Source organism: Chrysemys picta, chromosome 16 (assembly GCF_011386835.1).
Source record: "Chrysemys picta bellii isolate R12L10 chromosome 16, ASM1138683v2, whole genome shotgun sequence".
NCBI lineage: Eukaryota > Metazoa > Chordata > Testudines > Emydidae > Chrysemys > Chrysemys picta.
Window position 1 is genome coordinate 6,116,103 of NC_088806.1, and position 13,756 is coordinate 6,129,858.

At 52.3% G+C, this 13,756-nt stretch overlaps 1 protein-coding gene across 4 annotated transcripts in view; it reads right to left on the bottom strand.

Annotated features, from left to right (window-relative positions):
* Positions 1-835: 835 nt before the first annotated feature.
* Positions 836-13,756, bottom strand: part of LOC101944793 (zinc finger protein 3-like) — a 439,596-nt gene continuing 426,675 nt past the window's right edge. Inside the window, exons 2-4 of one of the 4 annotated variants that reach the window (XM_065570019.1) lie at positions 5,573-5,655; positions 3,108-3,221; positions 836-2,737 (exon numbers count right to left, since the gene is read on the bottom strand). In XM_065570019.1, coding sequence (XP_065426091.1) covers positions 1,962-2,737; positions 3,108-3,221; positions 5,573-5,655 — 973 coding nt within the window. In that variant the 3' untranslated portion in view covers positions 836-1,961. The remainder of the gene's footprint in view (positions 2,738-3,107; positions 3,222-5,572; positions 5,656-13,756) is intronic. The other 3 variants (XM_065570020.1, XM_065570023.1, XM_065570021.1) reach the window with 3 other exon arrangements.

The following is a 13,756-nucleotide window of genomic DNA, read 5'->3' on the forward strand; positions in this document are numbered from 1 at the left end:
GAGAACCCAGGAAGGGGTTGAAGGCCAGGTGACTCCTGAGCCCGGGAAACTGAACAAAGGCTGTGGGAGGGGTCGCTGAAGGAGAGTCTTGGGAAGCTGGGTGGTGAGATGGTGGGGAGGCAGAGATTGCTCTGACCTCCCAAGGGGGGCTGGGATGCCCTGGGACCCCAAGATGGACCTAACTGAGGGGGTCCCTGCTGTCTGTGCCTGCAAGACCTGTCTTGGACTGTATTCCTGTCATCCAAATAAACCTTCTGCTTTACTGGCTGGCTGAGAGACATGGTGAATCGCAGGAAGCCGGGGGTGCAGGGCCCTGAGTCCCCCAATACTCCGTGACACAGGCCCCTAATCATTTTTGTTGCCCTCCACTGGACACTTTCTAATGTTTCCACATCCTTCTTGTAGTGTGGGTCCCCAAACTGGACACAGTTCTCCAGATGAGGCCCCACCAATATTGAATGTTTGTTAAGGGGGGGAACCAGAACAGGGATACAGGCAAGGCTCTGCGGCATCAGAGCGGGGAAGGGGGACATGGGGTAAATGCTCTGCGTCATCAGAGCTGGGAAACACTGGGGAACAGACTGGATCGGCATATCGAGATAAGCCCAACTGGTGTGAAGGCCTTCGGAATACATAATCTTATAGGTGTAAAAATTGTACAGGCTATACTACCACCCTGTGACATCATCAATAAAGTGCCCATTTGTGCCCGGGTAGCGGCCCTGCTATGGGAGGGAGGAATGCAGCACGGATTCAGGGTCGGTGGCCAGGGTCGCTGTGCATAGAGATGGGGAAGTTATATGGGGAGGGGGTAATGAATGGGAGATGGAGGTCAAGAGTTGAAATAATAATATTTAGGGGGAAAATGTATAATGAAGTGAAACTGAACAGAAATAGTACTGGCGTGTAGGCTCTAAAGTAACAAGGCTTCGGTAGGGATTCGGGGTTAAAGGTCTGTGATGCCCCGCAGCTCTAGATCCCCAAACCTCTCCTCCCTCCCACTGACCCACCCAGCCCACTACCTGGGGTGCCCTTACTCCACACTCCTCTCCCCTTCTTCCCATTACTCTCAGTCGTTACCACCTCCCGTTACCTTGGCAGCTTCTTGTATTCTCTCCTTGTCTCTCACTACCTCATCCCTCCCTGATGGTTCTTAGTTCTAACCCTGCATACACCCTCCCCATATTCTGGCACCCCAGAATTATCTCCTCCCTCCTTCTTCTCCCCTCCCACAGCTCTGTTCTCCCTTCACCCGTGGGTTCCTGAATAGCAACATTATACGCTCTCCTTTCAAAGGAGCTCATCTGACTGTCACACAAGCCATGCATGAGTCATACACCTATTTACTCAATTTAGAATTCTACAGGCAGCATATTTTCCTCTCTCCCCCACCTAGAGCTGATGAACATTCCTGGCAGGAGGGTCACATGCTCCTACAACTCAAAAGGAAAGAAGTTGATAGAAAAGTTCACAGGACTGACCCCAAAGAAGGGTGAGCAGCAAAAGGCAGAATCAGGCAACTCATCTGGGGTGCGGAGAGACCACGGTGAAGATGGTGCAAAGATCACTATGTGAGAATTAGCAAATGTGATTAAAAAAAAAATCTTTGGCCAGCCCTAGTCAAGGCATTTATTATAGTTCTCTCTCATGTGGATTTTCTGATGTTTAATAAGGCTTGAGCTCTGATTGAAGTTTTTCCCACACTCAGAGCATCCATAAGGTTTCTCATCCATGTGGATTCTCTGATCTGTGGTAAGGTATTAGCTATAACCGAAGCTTTTCCCACACTCAGAGCATGTGTAGGGCGTCTCTTCTGCGTGGATTTGCTGATGTGAGATGAAGGTTGAGCTATAACTGAAGCATTTCCCACACTCAGAGCATGTGCAGAGTTTCTCTCCTGTGTGGATTCTGCAATGTGAGATAAGGACTGAGTGCCGACTAAAGCTTTTCCCACACTCAGATCACATATAGGGCATCTCTTCTGTATGAATTCTCTGATGTACGACGAGCTTTGAACTATCAATGAAGCATTTCCCAAACTCAGAGCATGTGTAGGGCTTTTCTCCTATGTGGATCTTCTGATGTATAATAAGGCTTGAGCTCTGATTGAAGCTTTTCCCAAACTCAGAGCATCCATAAGGTTTCTCACCTGTGTGCATTCTCCGATGTCTGACAAGGTGTGAGCTCTGATTGAAGCGTTTCCCGCACTCAAAGCACGTGTAGGGTTTCTCTCCTGTGTGAATTCTCCTATGTCTGATAACGTAGGAGTGCAGACTAAAGCTTTTCCCGCACTCCTGGCATCCATAAGGTTTCTCACCCGTGTGGATTCTCCTATGTCTGATAAGGTTTGAGCTCTTACTGAAGTGTTTCCCACACTCAGAGCATCTGTAAGGTTTCTCACCCGGGTGGATTCTCTGATGTGTGAGAAGCGCAGAGCTCTGATTGAAGCTTTTCCTGCACTCATGGCATGTGTAGTGTGTCTCTTCCAAGTTGATTCTCTTGTGTGTAATAAGGTCTGAGTGGCTACTGAAGTTTTCTGCTGGCCTGCGCTGACTCTCACAGGCTTTTGGTTTTTCTGGGAGTGCACAACTCCTGGAATCATTCCCTTTCAATCTTCCTGATAACATCCCATGGGGTAATACTTGCTCAGTATCTTCCTGGTGGGTTTTCTCCTCGTTCTCACTCACCATCCCAACACCTGATGGGAGACAGAGAGAATCCAGACATAGGTCACTGCCTGCACCGGAGAGAAAGGAAATCTCAGAGAGGGGAACGGAAAAAGGGATGAACAAACCAAAATATGTGCAGGAGAGATCAAACCTATCAGGAGCTGATTATCCCCAAACCTTTCCCCAGAGGACAGAGAGGAAGGGATCAGTTCTGGGTCCTCATTGCACCATAACTCTCAGGGGAAAGTGAGATAGGGGAAGGACCTGCTGCCAGTTGTCAGTCAGGGTAGAGGGGAGCCATGAGTGACATCTGCCTAATGATTCCACATCTGCAGGGAACAATCTTGAACTTGGAGAGCTCACAAGGTCTTTGTAGGGCATCCCAAATGTTTCCTGTATTCACGGACAGTTTTTGACTTGGTTTAACCAATTCCTCACCTGTGCAGGCAGCTTTCAGGAGCACTTTTTTCTCAGCGCCATGGAGGTCTGGGACCCACGGCTCTTCCCCTCGTTCCAGCTGCGAGATCACATCAGGTTTGGAAACTGGAAACCCTACCCCAGGCAAAGAAAACAAGGGAGGTCAGTGGAATGTGTGGGATACTTGTCACAAAGAATAGTCCATGGTTTTAACCCCAGCTCAGTGGGGGAGGGATAGCTCAGTGGTTTGAGCATTGGCCTGCTAAACCCAGGGTTCAATCCTTGAGGGGGCCTCTTAGGGATCTGGGGCAAAATCAGTACCTGGTCCTGCTAGTGAAGGGAGGGGACTGGACTCAATGACCTTCCAGCTCTATGAGATAGGTATATCTCCATTTGTTTTTTTAAGCAGTAACATCCCAAGGACAGCTTCCTTGGCTCAAAGTGGCAGGAGAGTTATTATTATTATAAATCATAAGCATTACCATAGTGCCTAAGGGCCAACTAACAGTAGGTCCCCATTGTGCTAGGCAAGGTATAAACCGAGAATAGTAGATGCCCCATGCCCTGAAGAATTTACAGTCTAAATAGACAAGACAGACACAGAATGGGGGAAGGGGTAGAACCCACCAGCAGAGTGAACTATGTGAAGGCAGAGTGACAGATCTGATGAACACAGGCATACATCTTGAGATTGTCATATTTAATGTTATGACTAGGGCCATTGTTTTCCAGAAATTGCTCCTATTACTGCATTTTTTCCCCAAAACTATTCTTCATTTCTGGAATCACCCTTCATATCTGGAATTTCTGATCAGAGGGTGGGTGGGGCATGCAGGGTCGCAACCCCCCAGATTTCTGCCCAAAGACACCTGACTCCTCCGCAGAGTGTAGGGCAGAGGCTCGCTGCGGTTGAGACTTGCTGCCAATTTCTTCCCTCCTCATAGAAGTCTGGGCTCAGCAAAACCACCGTGGAGCTTCCCCTGGGTAGGAGGGGCACCTGGCAGTGGGACATCAGGCTCCCTCATCATGCTGAGGAGCGGACGGCGCTCGCACCGGCTCTCGGCTGTGTCCACAGCACCTCTCCCCTGCACACAGCTGGTTCATGCCCAGTATCCCCAGCACACAGCTGGCTCTAGGCTCTCAATGCACAGTGTCTGGGCCCCACCTCCCTCACACAGCTGGCTCCTGTCCCCTTCCCCCAATGCACTTTCATGTTGTAAAGGATTATATATTTCTCATATTTGTCAATTACTCTGTTTTCTTTGCCAGCAAACACTGGTCCTAGTTATGACTGTTATCTGTATATTTGAGCCAGCCCTTGAAAGCATGAATACTTCACCGACTATGATGCTGAGATGGGCCAGATGATACCGGGAAGGGTTGAGGGATGGATTTCCTGTGCAATCTGGTCTCACTAAGGGGTGATGAATGCCAGATCCTAAAGCTGGTTATGCAGATCTCCGTCTTTTGAAGCTTTGCCCCATGAAGAACGGGGCAGGGACTGATTTTACCTCTTTGAGAAAACTGAAGACAGACTTTTTGGGGAGAAACAGCTGAGTTTGAACTGACTGAGGGGGGTCTTTTGGGGCTACAAACTGACATGACCTGATAACTAAGAGGTAAGCTTTTAAGGAAGGCTTTAATACACTTCGGAAACAATCAGTGATTCCCAAGAGGACTGATGAAGGGGCAATGGCAAATATGCATTTAGATGGACTCGCTCCTCCGGCCGCGGCGACTGGGATGCAGGCCACATGCCACGCCCCCCTGCTCCTCCAGACGCTTTTGGAAAGGCGGGGGAAGCGGCTGCTTCCCCTGCACCCCGCTACCTACGCTACTGGTGTCATCATCTCTTCGCCTCATTCCCCAGACAAGAGAACTCCTGGAAGCACCTGAGGAACAAAGACTGAACTAGGGGAAGTGTTGATCCCAGGGTAAAGGGATTTCTAACTTGTGTATGGAAACTTGGTGGACTGCTTCTATCATCAGTCAGGGTGAGAAATTGCTAATTCAAATTCTACCCATCTAGTATGTTAGGCTTGGTTTGAGTTTTTGGTTATTTATCTGCTTTGATCTGTTTGTTACCACTTAACGCTGGGAAACTGGCTGTTGTCTTCTATCTGTCCTTGAGTGGCTTAGGTAAAGCACTCGGGTAGCTTAGTTGGATGCATGGCGCCACCTGCTGTCCTGTTGGGTGATAACAAGACTAAATCTCCAGCAAAGCAGTGTGAAAAGGGCCAGCCGAGCTTGAGGATTAGAGGGCACAGCAGTTCCCAGAAGCCCCCCAGTCTGCACCCTGGGGTGACAACCCATCACACCCTATATTACACAAGTCTCAGCAGGTTTGTCACATCCCGTCCCCTCCCTTTCTCCACCCGAGATATTTCCTGCCTCCCACCACCTTTAGCAGCTCCCACCGTCCTATGCATTTACCGCTCCTCTCCCTCCAAGCAGAACCCACCACTGGCTCCCTGATAATCCCTTACCTGAGCCAGCTCCATTGCAGCCATTTCCTTCCCCTTGGGAGGATGGGATGATCTGGAGCAAAACGTGGATGTTATTCTGTAGCCTGCCAGGGCGAGAAGGGCAATTTGAGAGAATTCATACGGGGTTTTTGTCCATTTCACATGTCGATTCCCCCCAGGATTTTCCCCTGCTAATGGACATTCTAGGTTCTGCCATACTGTGAAGCACAGAGTGACCTTATTCCAGTACAGGCCTAGCCACCTCCCACCAGGGTGTAACCCTCTGAGACATGGTGAAACCCTCCCAGTAGCAGAGTCTCTCTGTTACACTTATCAAGTTTGCGGATGATACCAAACTGGGAGGGGCTGCAACTGCTTTGGAGGATAGAATTGAAATTCAAAATGATCTGGACAAACTGGAGAAATGGTCTGAAGTATATAGGATGAAATTCAATAAGGACAAATCAAAGTACTTCACTTAGGAAGGAACAATCAGTTGCAGACATACAAAATGGGAAATGACTGCCTAGGAAGGAGTGCTGCGGAAAGGGATCTGGGGGTCATAGTGGATAACAAGCTAAATATGAGTCAACAGTGTTACACTATTGCAAAAAAAGCAAGTATAATTCTGGGATGTCTTAGCAGGAGTATTATAAGCAAGACACAAGAAGTAATTCTTCCACTCTACTCCGCGCTGATTAGGTCTCAACTGGAATAGTGGGTCCAGTTCTGGGCACCACATTTCAGGAAAGATGTGGACAAATTGGAGAAAGTCCAGAGAAGAGCAACAAAAATGATTAAAGGTCTAGAAAACATGACTGTGACAGGGCAGCCCCGCCCTGCATTAGCCCCGGCAGCATCAGACCAGTAGCTCTGGTGGCAGAAGTCCCACCCTGCTCGTACTGGGCATGCTCCAAATGCTCTGGGCATATAAAAGGAGGGAACTCAGCTCAGTCTGGGCTTGTGGCTGCAGGGGAAGTACCTAACTGGGAAGCTCCTCTGGAGGACCAGCCACCACCCTTGACGTTGCTGGGAACTGAAGCTTCCCCTGCTAGCATGAACCCCTACTGCGGGAGGAGCCTGAGGGGGCGATGGACCCAGAGACCCATGGAGATTCTGGAGATTCATGGGAGACCCCAACTCTCAAGATGGTAGGAAGCTACCCGGGAGGGGTGACGGACTGGTACCTTGCCGCCGGTAAGCCTCAGCATGTTTTAGTAGGATCTCCCCGCTGAGCCAGTGGCAAGGCCCTACAGCAATGTAACCAGGGGCAACTCTATGGACTCCGGCCACTAGGCCGTGCTACCCTGTAACCAGGGGCAACTCTATGGACTCCAGCCACTAGGCCGTGCTACCCTGTAACAGGGGCAACTCTATGGACTCCAGCCACTAGGCCGTGCTGCCCTGTAACCAGGGGCCTGTTGAAAGGTCCAGCATAAGGAAGTTAAACCGGGGGAACCCTGCCAAGCCTCATGACGGAGACGGAGAAGGTCCTAAAGTGGATGCTGGAAAAGCAGCAGGAGCAGGCAGCCCAACAGCAGCAGCAGGTGGTGCAGATGATGCAGCAGATGGCCAGCCAGCAGCAGCTGCTGAGAACCCAGCACCAAAAGCACCAGCAGCAGCTCCTCCAGGAATTAGCAGTTCAGCAGCAGACACAACAAGAGCGCGTGGTGCAGCAGATGGCCACGTTGTTACGCCCAGCGGGAGCCGCAGCTGCCATACCTGCGGGGACCGGACCCAGGGAGATTTTGGGGGAACTGCTGGTATGCCTCACTAAGATGGGGCCAGAAGACGACCCAGAGGCTTTCTTAGTGACGTTCGAATGGGTAGCGACTGCTGCCAGGTGGCCCCCAGTACATTGGACCACCCTACTAGCCCCCTATCTGATAGGACAGACCCAGGCCACCTATCGTAGCCTCTATCCCCGGGAGGCCCTAGAGTACCCCAGAGTGAAGGCGGCCATATGGGACCATTCCGGTATTAGCCCAGAGACCTATCGTCAAAGCCTCTGCAAGGAACAGTACCCCGCTTGGGCCTGGCCCTGGGCAGTGGCCCAGTGCATCCGAGACCATTGTTGGAAATGGTTGAACCTCGAAGGCTTGACGGGGCCACAAGTAGCGGAGATGGTGGCACTGGAACAGTTCACTCAGATCCTGCCCCCGTGAGGAAGGGCCTGGGTACGTCGGCATCGACCAGCGACCTTGTCAGCGGTGGTGGCCATGATGGAGGACTACTTGTCCGCTGAGGGGGCCGAGGTGCCGACCTGGGTAGCAGGAAATTCCGGTTGAAAGGGTGGGCTAGGAAAAGGGAATCCCCAAGGGTCGGAACCACAGGAACCGTCGACAGGCGCCTGCTGCACACCTCCAAAACTCCCTGAACCCAGAGCCAAGGCCTCCCGGGCACCGATCTGAAGGGACCAACAACCCTGAGAGCAAGGGAGCCCCCTGGGCGGAGGCCCAGGACCCGCCGAGGCCCGAGGGGGGCTGGGAGTGCGGACAGGAAGGGCATTTTCATCAGGATTGCCCATTTATGGACTGCAACTATGGACAAGCCTGGGTCGCAGGATGAAGGGCCCAGAAGAGAGGAACAGGAAAGCTGGTGGTCCCTGTCCGGGTCGAGGGGACCTTCACGAATGCCCTCATGAACTCGGGGTGTAGTCAGACCCTCATATGGGAGGGGCTGGTCCCAGACCTCCATCTCTCAGGCCCCCTGATCCATTTACAATGTGTACATGGGGACATCCGCCTAACCCCGTGGCCTGGGTGAAGCTAGAAGTATGTTGCCAGGAGGAGGCCTCCAGGTGGGAGTGGCCCCCAGGTTAGCCTACCTGGTGGTACTGGGGCGAGACTGGCCAGGCTTCAGGGAGGTTCTCCAGAAGTACCAACTGCCAGACCCACGAATGGACGGGCTTAGGCCTCCGAGAGCGGGGCTGCTCGGACACATGCCAAGGATTGACCCTGGAGAAGGGACCTCGGCAACAGAGGAGACCGCCGCGACTCGTCCCACAGCCAGGCCCCGTTTGGTGGAAGATGTCCAGGCAGAACTGGAGCGGGACGTGGACTTTGTACAGGAGCAGAGGGAGGACCCGACCCTAAGTAGAGCCTGGGAACAAGCCACCACCGGACCCCAATGGAGACCCGAATCTGCGACCCCCACAGGGCCCCCGCTTTGAGATATGGTGGGATCACCTATATCGGATAGCCCAGGAACCCCAAACCCAGGAGATGTTCTGCCAGCTATTGGTTCCCTGGAGGCTGCGGCAAGGCCTCCTACAAACCCCTGGGCAGGACACCTAGGGCGGGAGAAGATCCTACAGAGGGTGGCTCGCCGGTTCTTCTAGCCGGGCATACCCCGAGAGGTTCGGGACTATTGCACGTCTTTCCCAGAATGCCAGCTGGCGGGACCGAAAGGGGTAGCCAAGGCACCCCTGGTACCCATGCCGGTAGTTGGTGTACCCTTCGAGCGGATTGGGCTGGACCTAGTCGGCCCCCTTGAAAGAAGCAAGACAAGGAATCGCTTCATCCTAGTGATCGTGGACTACGCGACACGCTACCCTGAAGCCGTTCCCCTAAAAAGGCGCCAGCGCCGGCAATTGCTAATGAACTAGTGAAGATTTTTGCTAGGGTCGGGATACCGGCGGAAATCCTGACAGACCAGGGCACGAATGTGTCCTCCAAACTGATACCCGAACTGTGTCACCTCCTCCACATATGAACGCTCCGGATGTCAGTTTTGGCCTTGTGGAATGTTTCAATGGCACCCTAAAATCTATGCTAAGAAAATTCATGGAGGAGGACCCTATGCATTGGGATACTCTGTTGCCAGCCCTGTTGTTCGCCATAAGGGCGGTACCCCAGGCCTCGACGGGGTTCTCACCCTTTGAACTCCTGTACGGGAGGCAGCCCATGGGGATCTTGGACCTCCTGAAGGAGGATTGGGAAGCCCAGGAGATGCGAGTTCTCGGGAGTTGGGCCAGTGGATTACGAGGTCCAACTACCGGGGCAACGGAGGGAGATGCCTAGCTACCATGTGACTCAGCCTGTCCACCCCAGAATCGGAACTCAGGCCCCTAGTAGGGGACCCACCAGACCCAAGACCGGTGAGGCTAGGGTCGGGCCTCACCTCCGTACAGCGAGAACAACTACAACAACTGGTGGAGGAATTCCCTGATGTCTTAGCCGCCCGCCCAGGATGAATGACTCTGAGTCATCACATCACCACCACCCCCGGTCAGAAGGTGAGAGACAACCACCGACCGTTGCCCCGGAAAATGTGGGATTCGGTCCGACAGGAGCTAGAGACAATGCTGGAGATGGGGATCGTGGAAGAATCGACGAGTGAGTGGCGCAGCCCCATCGTCCTAGCCCCAAAGCCAGATGGGACTACCCAGTTTTGCATTGACTTCCGAAAGGTCAATGCCATCTCCCACTTCGACGCATACCCGATACCGCGGGTGGACGAACTGCTGGAATGGCTCAGGGGAGCGAGGTACTTGTCAACCATAGATCTAACCAAGGGATACTGGCAGATCCCCCTCACACCAAACTCCTGGGAGAAGACAGCCTTTCCAACACCCTTCAGCCTCTTCCAATTTATAATCCTGCCATTCAGGCTACACGGAGCTGCTGCTACATTCCAGCGCTTGATGAATAAGGTCTTACAACCCCACGACCAGTATGCAGCAGCATATATAGATGACATCGTAGTCTACAGCAACAACTGGGAGGACCACCTATGCCATCTGGTGTGGGTGTTACAAGCCCTTAGAGCAGCCGGCCTCACAGCTAACCCAGCAAAGTGTCACCTTGGGCAAGAAGAGGTAACCTACCTTGGATATAGTGTGTGTGGGGGGGAACTGACACCCCAATCAGCAAAGTGCAAGCTCTCAAAGACTTTATACAATCTTTCCTGGGAGTGCCCCCTTTCATGGGCTGGGCCTAGTTTTAGCTTTTGACAAGCATGACCCCGGGGGCTCTGAGACTGGGCCTTCTTGCCTCAGCACACATGGTTTCTTTCTGTGGCTCCCCAGTGAGTCCAAATAAGTAGATACTCCTGATAGAGACTGTGAACATAAGAACGGCCCACTGCATCAGACCAGTGGTCCATCTAGCTCAGTGGCCAATGCCAGGTGCTTCAGAGGGAATGAACAGAACAGGTAATCATCAAGTGATCCATCCCCTGTCACCCATTCCCAGCTTCTGGCACACATTAGCTAAAGACACCATCCCTGCCCATCCTGCCTGTGACACTGGCAGATGCGGTGTTAGCTCTTGCAAAAGCCCCCATGTCTTAATTGAACATGGACAAACGCATAGCTGGAATCAGTCTGGCTTTCCTGTGTTAGTATTGTTAAAAAAGGTATTAGAATTATTAGAATATGTTTAGATTTTATTGAATGCTTTATTGAGTTGCTGCCTGGATTAATATCTGACTAGTTGCATTGTGAGCCTCTGTGGCTATGTAAATCACCAGACAGGAGAGAGACTTGACCTAGGTGAAGTGCTGATTGGCAACAGAATGCATTACATCCTGCCTGGCAGGAAAGGTCCATCAACACCAGATAGACTATTATGGGATGTTAAAGAAGACAAAAGACTGTTGTTGTGCTCTTGACCTCCCATTAGCTGAGCTTGCAGCTAAGAGCACATGGGAGGAAGGGGATAAAAAAACCCCATACAGAACTAACTGATTATCTGTATGCTGCTTAGACTCTGGGGGGCAAAGTTTCTAGGCATAAGTAAGAGATCCCCAGCTGCTTAGCTGGGGTTAGTCCTAAATAATATGTAGGGCTTGCTTATTATAGAAGCTTGTATTACCTTTTGAAATTTAAGACTGTAACTCGTCTGTATCTGCTTTAACCTGCTTTAATTTTTTAAACAATTCTCATTTCCTTTTAAATAAATCTTAATACAGGTTATTACAGGACTGGCTACAAGTGTTGTCTTTGTTGGGAAATCTAAGATTCAATTGACCTAAAGAAGTGGCTGGTTCTTTGGGACTGGCAGTAACCTGAACATTGCTGTGATTTGTAGTGTAAGGCAGTGGTTCTCAGCCAGGGGCCTGGGGACCCCTGGGGGGCCACGAGCAATTACCAGGTGGGCTGCCAAGCAAGACCAGCATTAGACTCGCCGAGGCCCAGGGCAGAAAGCTGAAGTTCCAGCGCATGGGGCTGAAGTGCAGGGCCCTGAGCCCCACCACCAGGGCCTGAAGCCAAAGCCTAAGCAATGTAGTTTTGTGGGGGCCCCTGTGGCATGGGGGCCCCAGGCAATTGCCCTGCTTGCTATCCCCTAACACCAGCCCTGGCTTTTGTATGCAGCAAACCAGTTATTGAGGCCCACATGGGCCATGGAGTTTTTATAGCATGTTGGGGGGGGGGGGGGAGGGCTCAGAAAGAAAAAGGTTGAGAACCCCTGGTGTAAGGGACCATCTGTCACAAAGGTAATCTCACCTGCCTGGTGAGATATATGGGATGACCCAAAGGGGCTGTCTGTAATTCCATGTTAATGCTGTTACAGTGCCTGAAGTGTTTACACTGGATTCTTGGTTGGTGAAATCTACATATAGACCTCACAGCCAATTTGGGGTTTGTTCCCTGCTTCTTACCAGTCTGCCTCAGGCTGGTGCTCTCGAGTCACTGAAGACAGCATTACAGAGACTTACGGGCACAACGCCACCAGCAGCAATTGGCAGCAATGCAGAGCAGGCTTTACAGTGACACCGTATGGGCCAAATGGTCTATGGACTCAGTCAAGCCCCAGTTCCCCTCCAGTGAACATCAGCATCCTGGCAACCTTCAAGGACGGTCAAGGCTGCCACTCCTTCAGTGATGATGAATCTCCAGCATAGAATGACCTGCGCCCCATGACCCTCCTTGTATCCTGAGACAGAGGTGAGCGATATAGGGTGCACAACGGATCCTGGGGGGGTAGGGAAAGGGATAACAAAACACACCTTCTGGGGGTCACCCCTCAGGAAGTGAAGGTGACACGCATTGTGGTGGCAGTAAACGGGGAGGGGAGGGAGTGGGAGCAGCATCTTCAAGGACAATGCTGCCAGTGGGTCGCCCCACCACATCAGGCATGGGGCTGATAGGGGGCCATTCCCTGGGTCTGGGTGCCTGTGAAGGGCTATATAAACCCCACGCTGGCACAGAAGGGGTTACACTGCTGATTTAGTCTGGACTGGCCCAGCCCCTCCACACCCGCAAACCATGCCAGGACTGAAGCAGGAGTTAACAGACGAGACCTACTCTACTGAGAGGGAGGCCACCCTGGGAAGGGAACTGTCTGTGGAGCATCTCCAGCCCCAAAGAGAGGGCTGGAAGCATTTGGGGATCTGGCCTTCACTGAGGGAGGGTGGGGATCCTCAGAGCTCAAAGGGGGAGCAGGCTGAAACTTCCACTAGAGACCCAGTAAACTTTGAAGGGGACAGAGATGCTCCCAGGGCCCCCAGAGGTAAAAGGAGCCCTTCTCCTGATGGGATCTGTCCACAGTCCCCCCTACTTCTTTTCTTTCATTACTTTATTTATCCTTGTTTGCTGACAGTCGGTTCTTTTGCTGTTTCACCTGGTACCCCGAGCGAAAAAGAAAATGCCTCGAGGTCTCAACCAGAAGGTTGAGCCCTGACACACTAGAATGACATGTCCCTGTAGCACTCCTGGGGCAGGAGGAAATTGGACTCACAGAGGTGCACCCCAGAAGGCCTGAGGCCCAGCAGTTGGGCACCAGTTGATGGGCTGGATGGCCTCTCACTGGGGGCTGCCAGCAGCCTGGCACATGGAGTAGATAACGGGTGGTCTGGGGAGCAGGAAGCAGGGCGTCCCAGACAGCACGCCGAGAAGGGAAATGGAGAGGGGACGAGGGGCACTGCAGTGAACTCAGCACCTGTCCTGAAGGCCATTGGCAGAAAGTTATCCTCTCCATTCACACAGGCAGCAAAGCCCTGGGCAAGGCAACTTTCAGAAGCAAAGAGAAGGGGATAGAGCTTAGAGGTTCTCTGCCAGTCGGGAAGGGGTAGCAGCGAGGGAAGACTGACAGCTGATAGTTGGAGGGGTGAAGAGGTTTGGGGTATGGTGGGGGAAGAAGCGGCTGGTACTGGGTAACCTGGGACTGTGCAGTCTCCACAGGGGACATTTGCTCCTCCTGTGCTCCTTCCACACCCTCTTGCGAGTAGAGAATGACCACCCTGTCCCCACCCTCAGAGGCA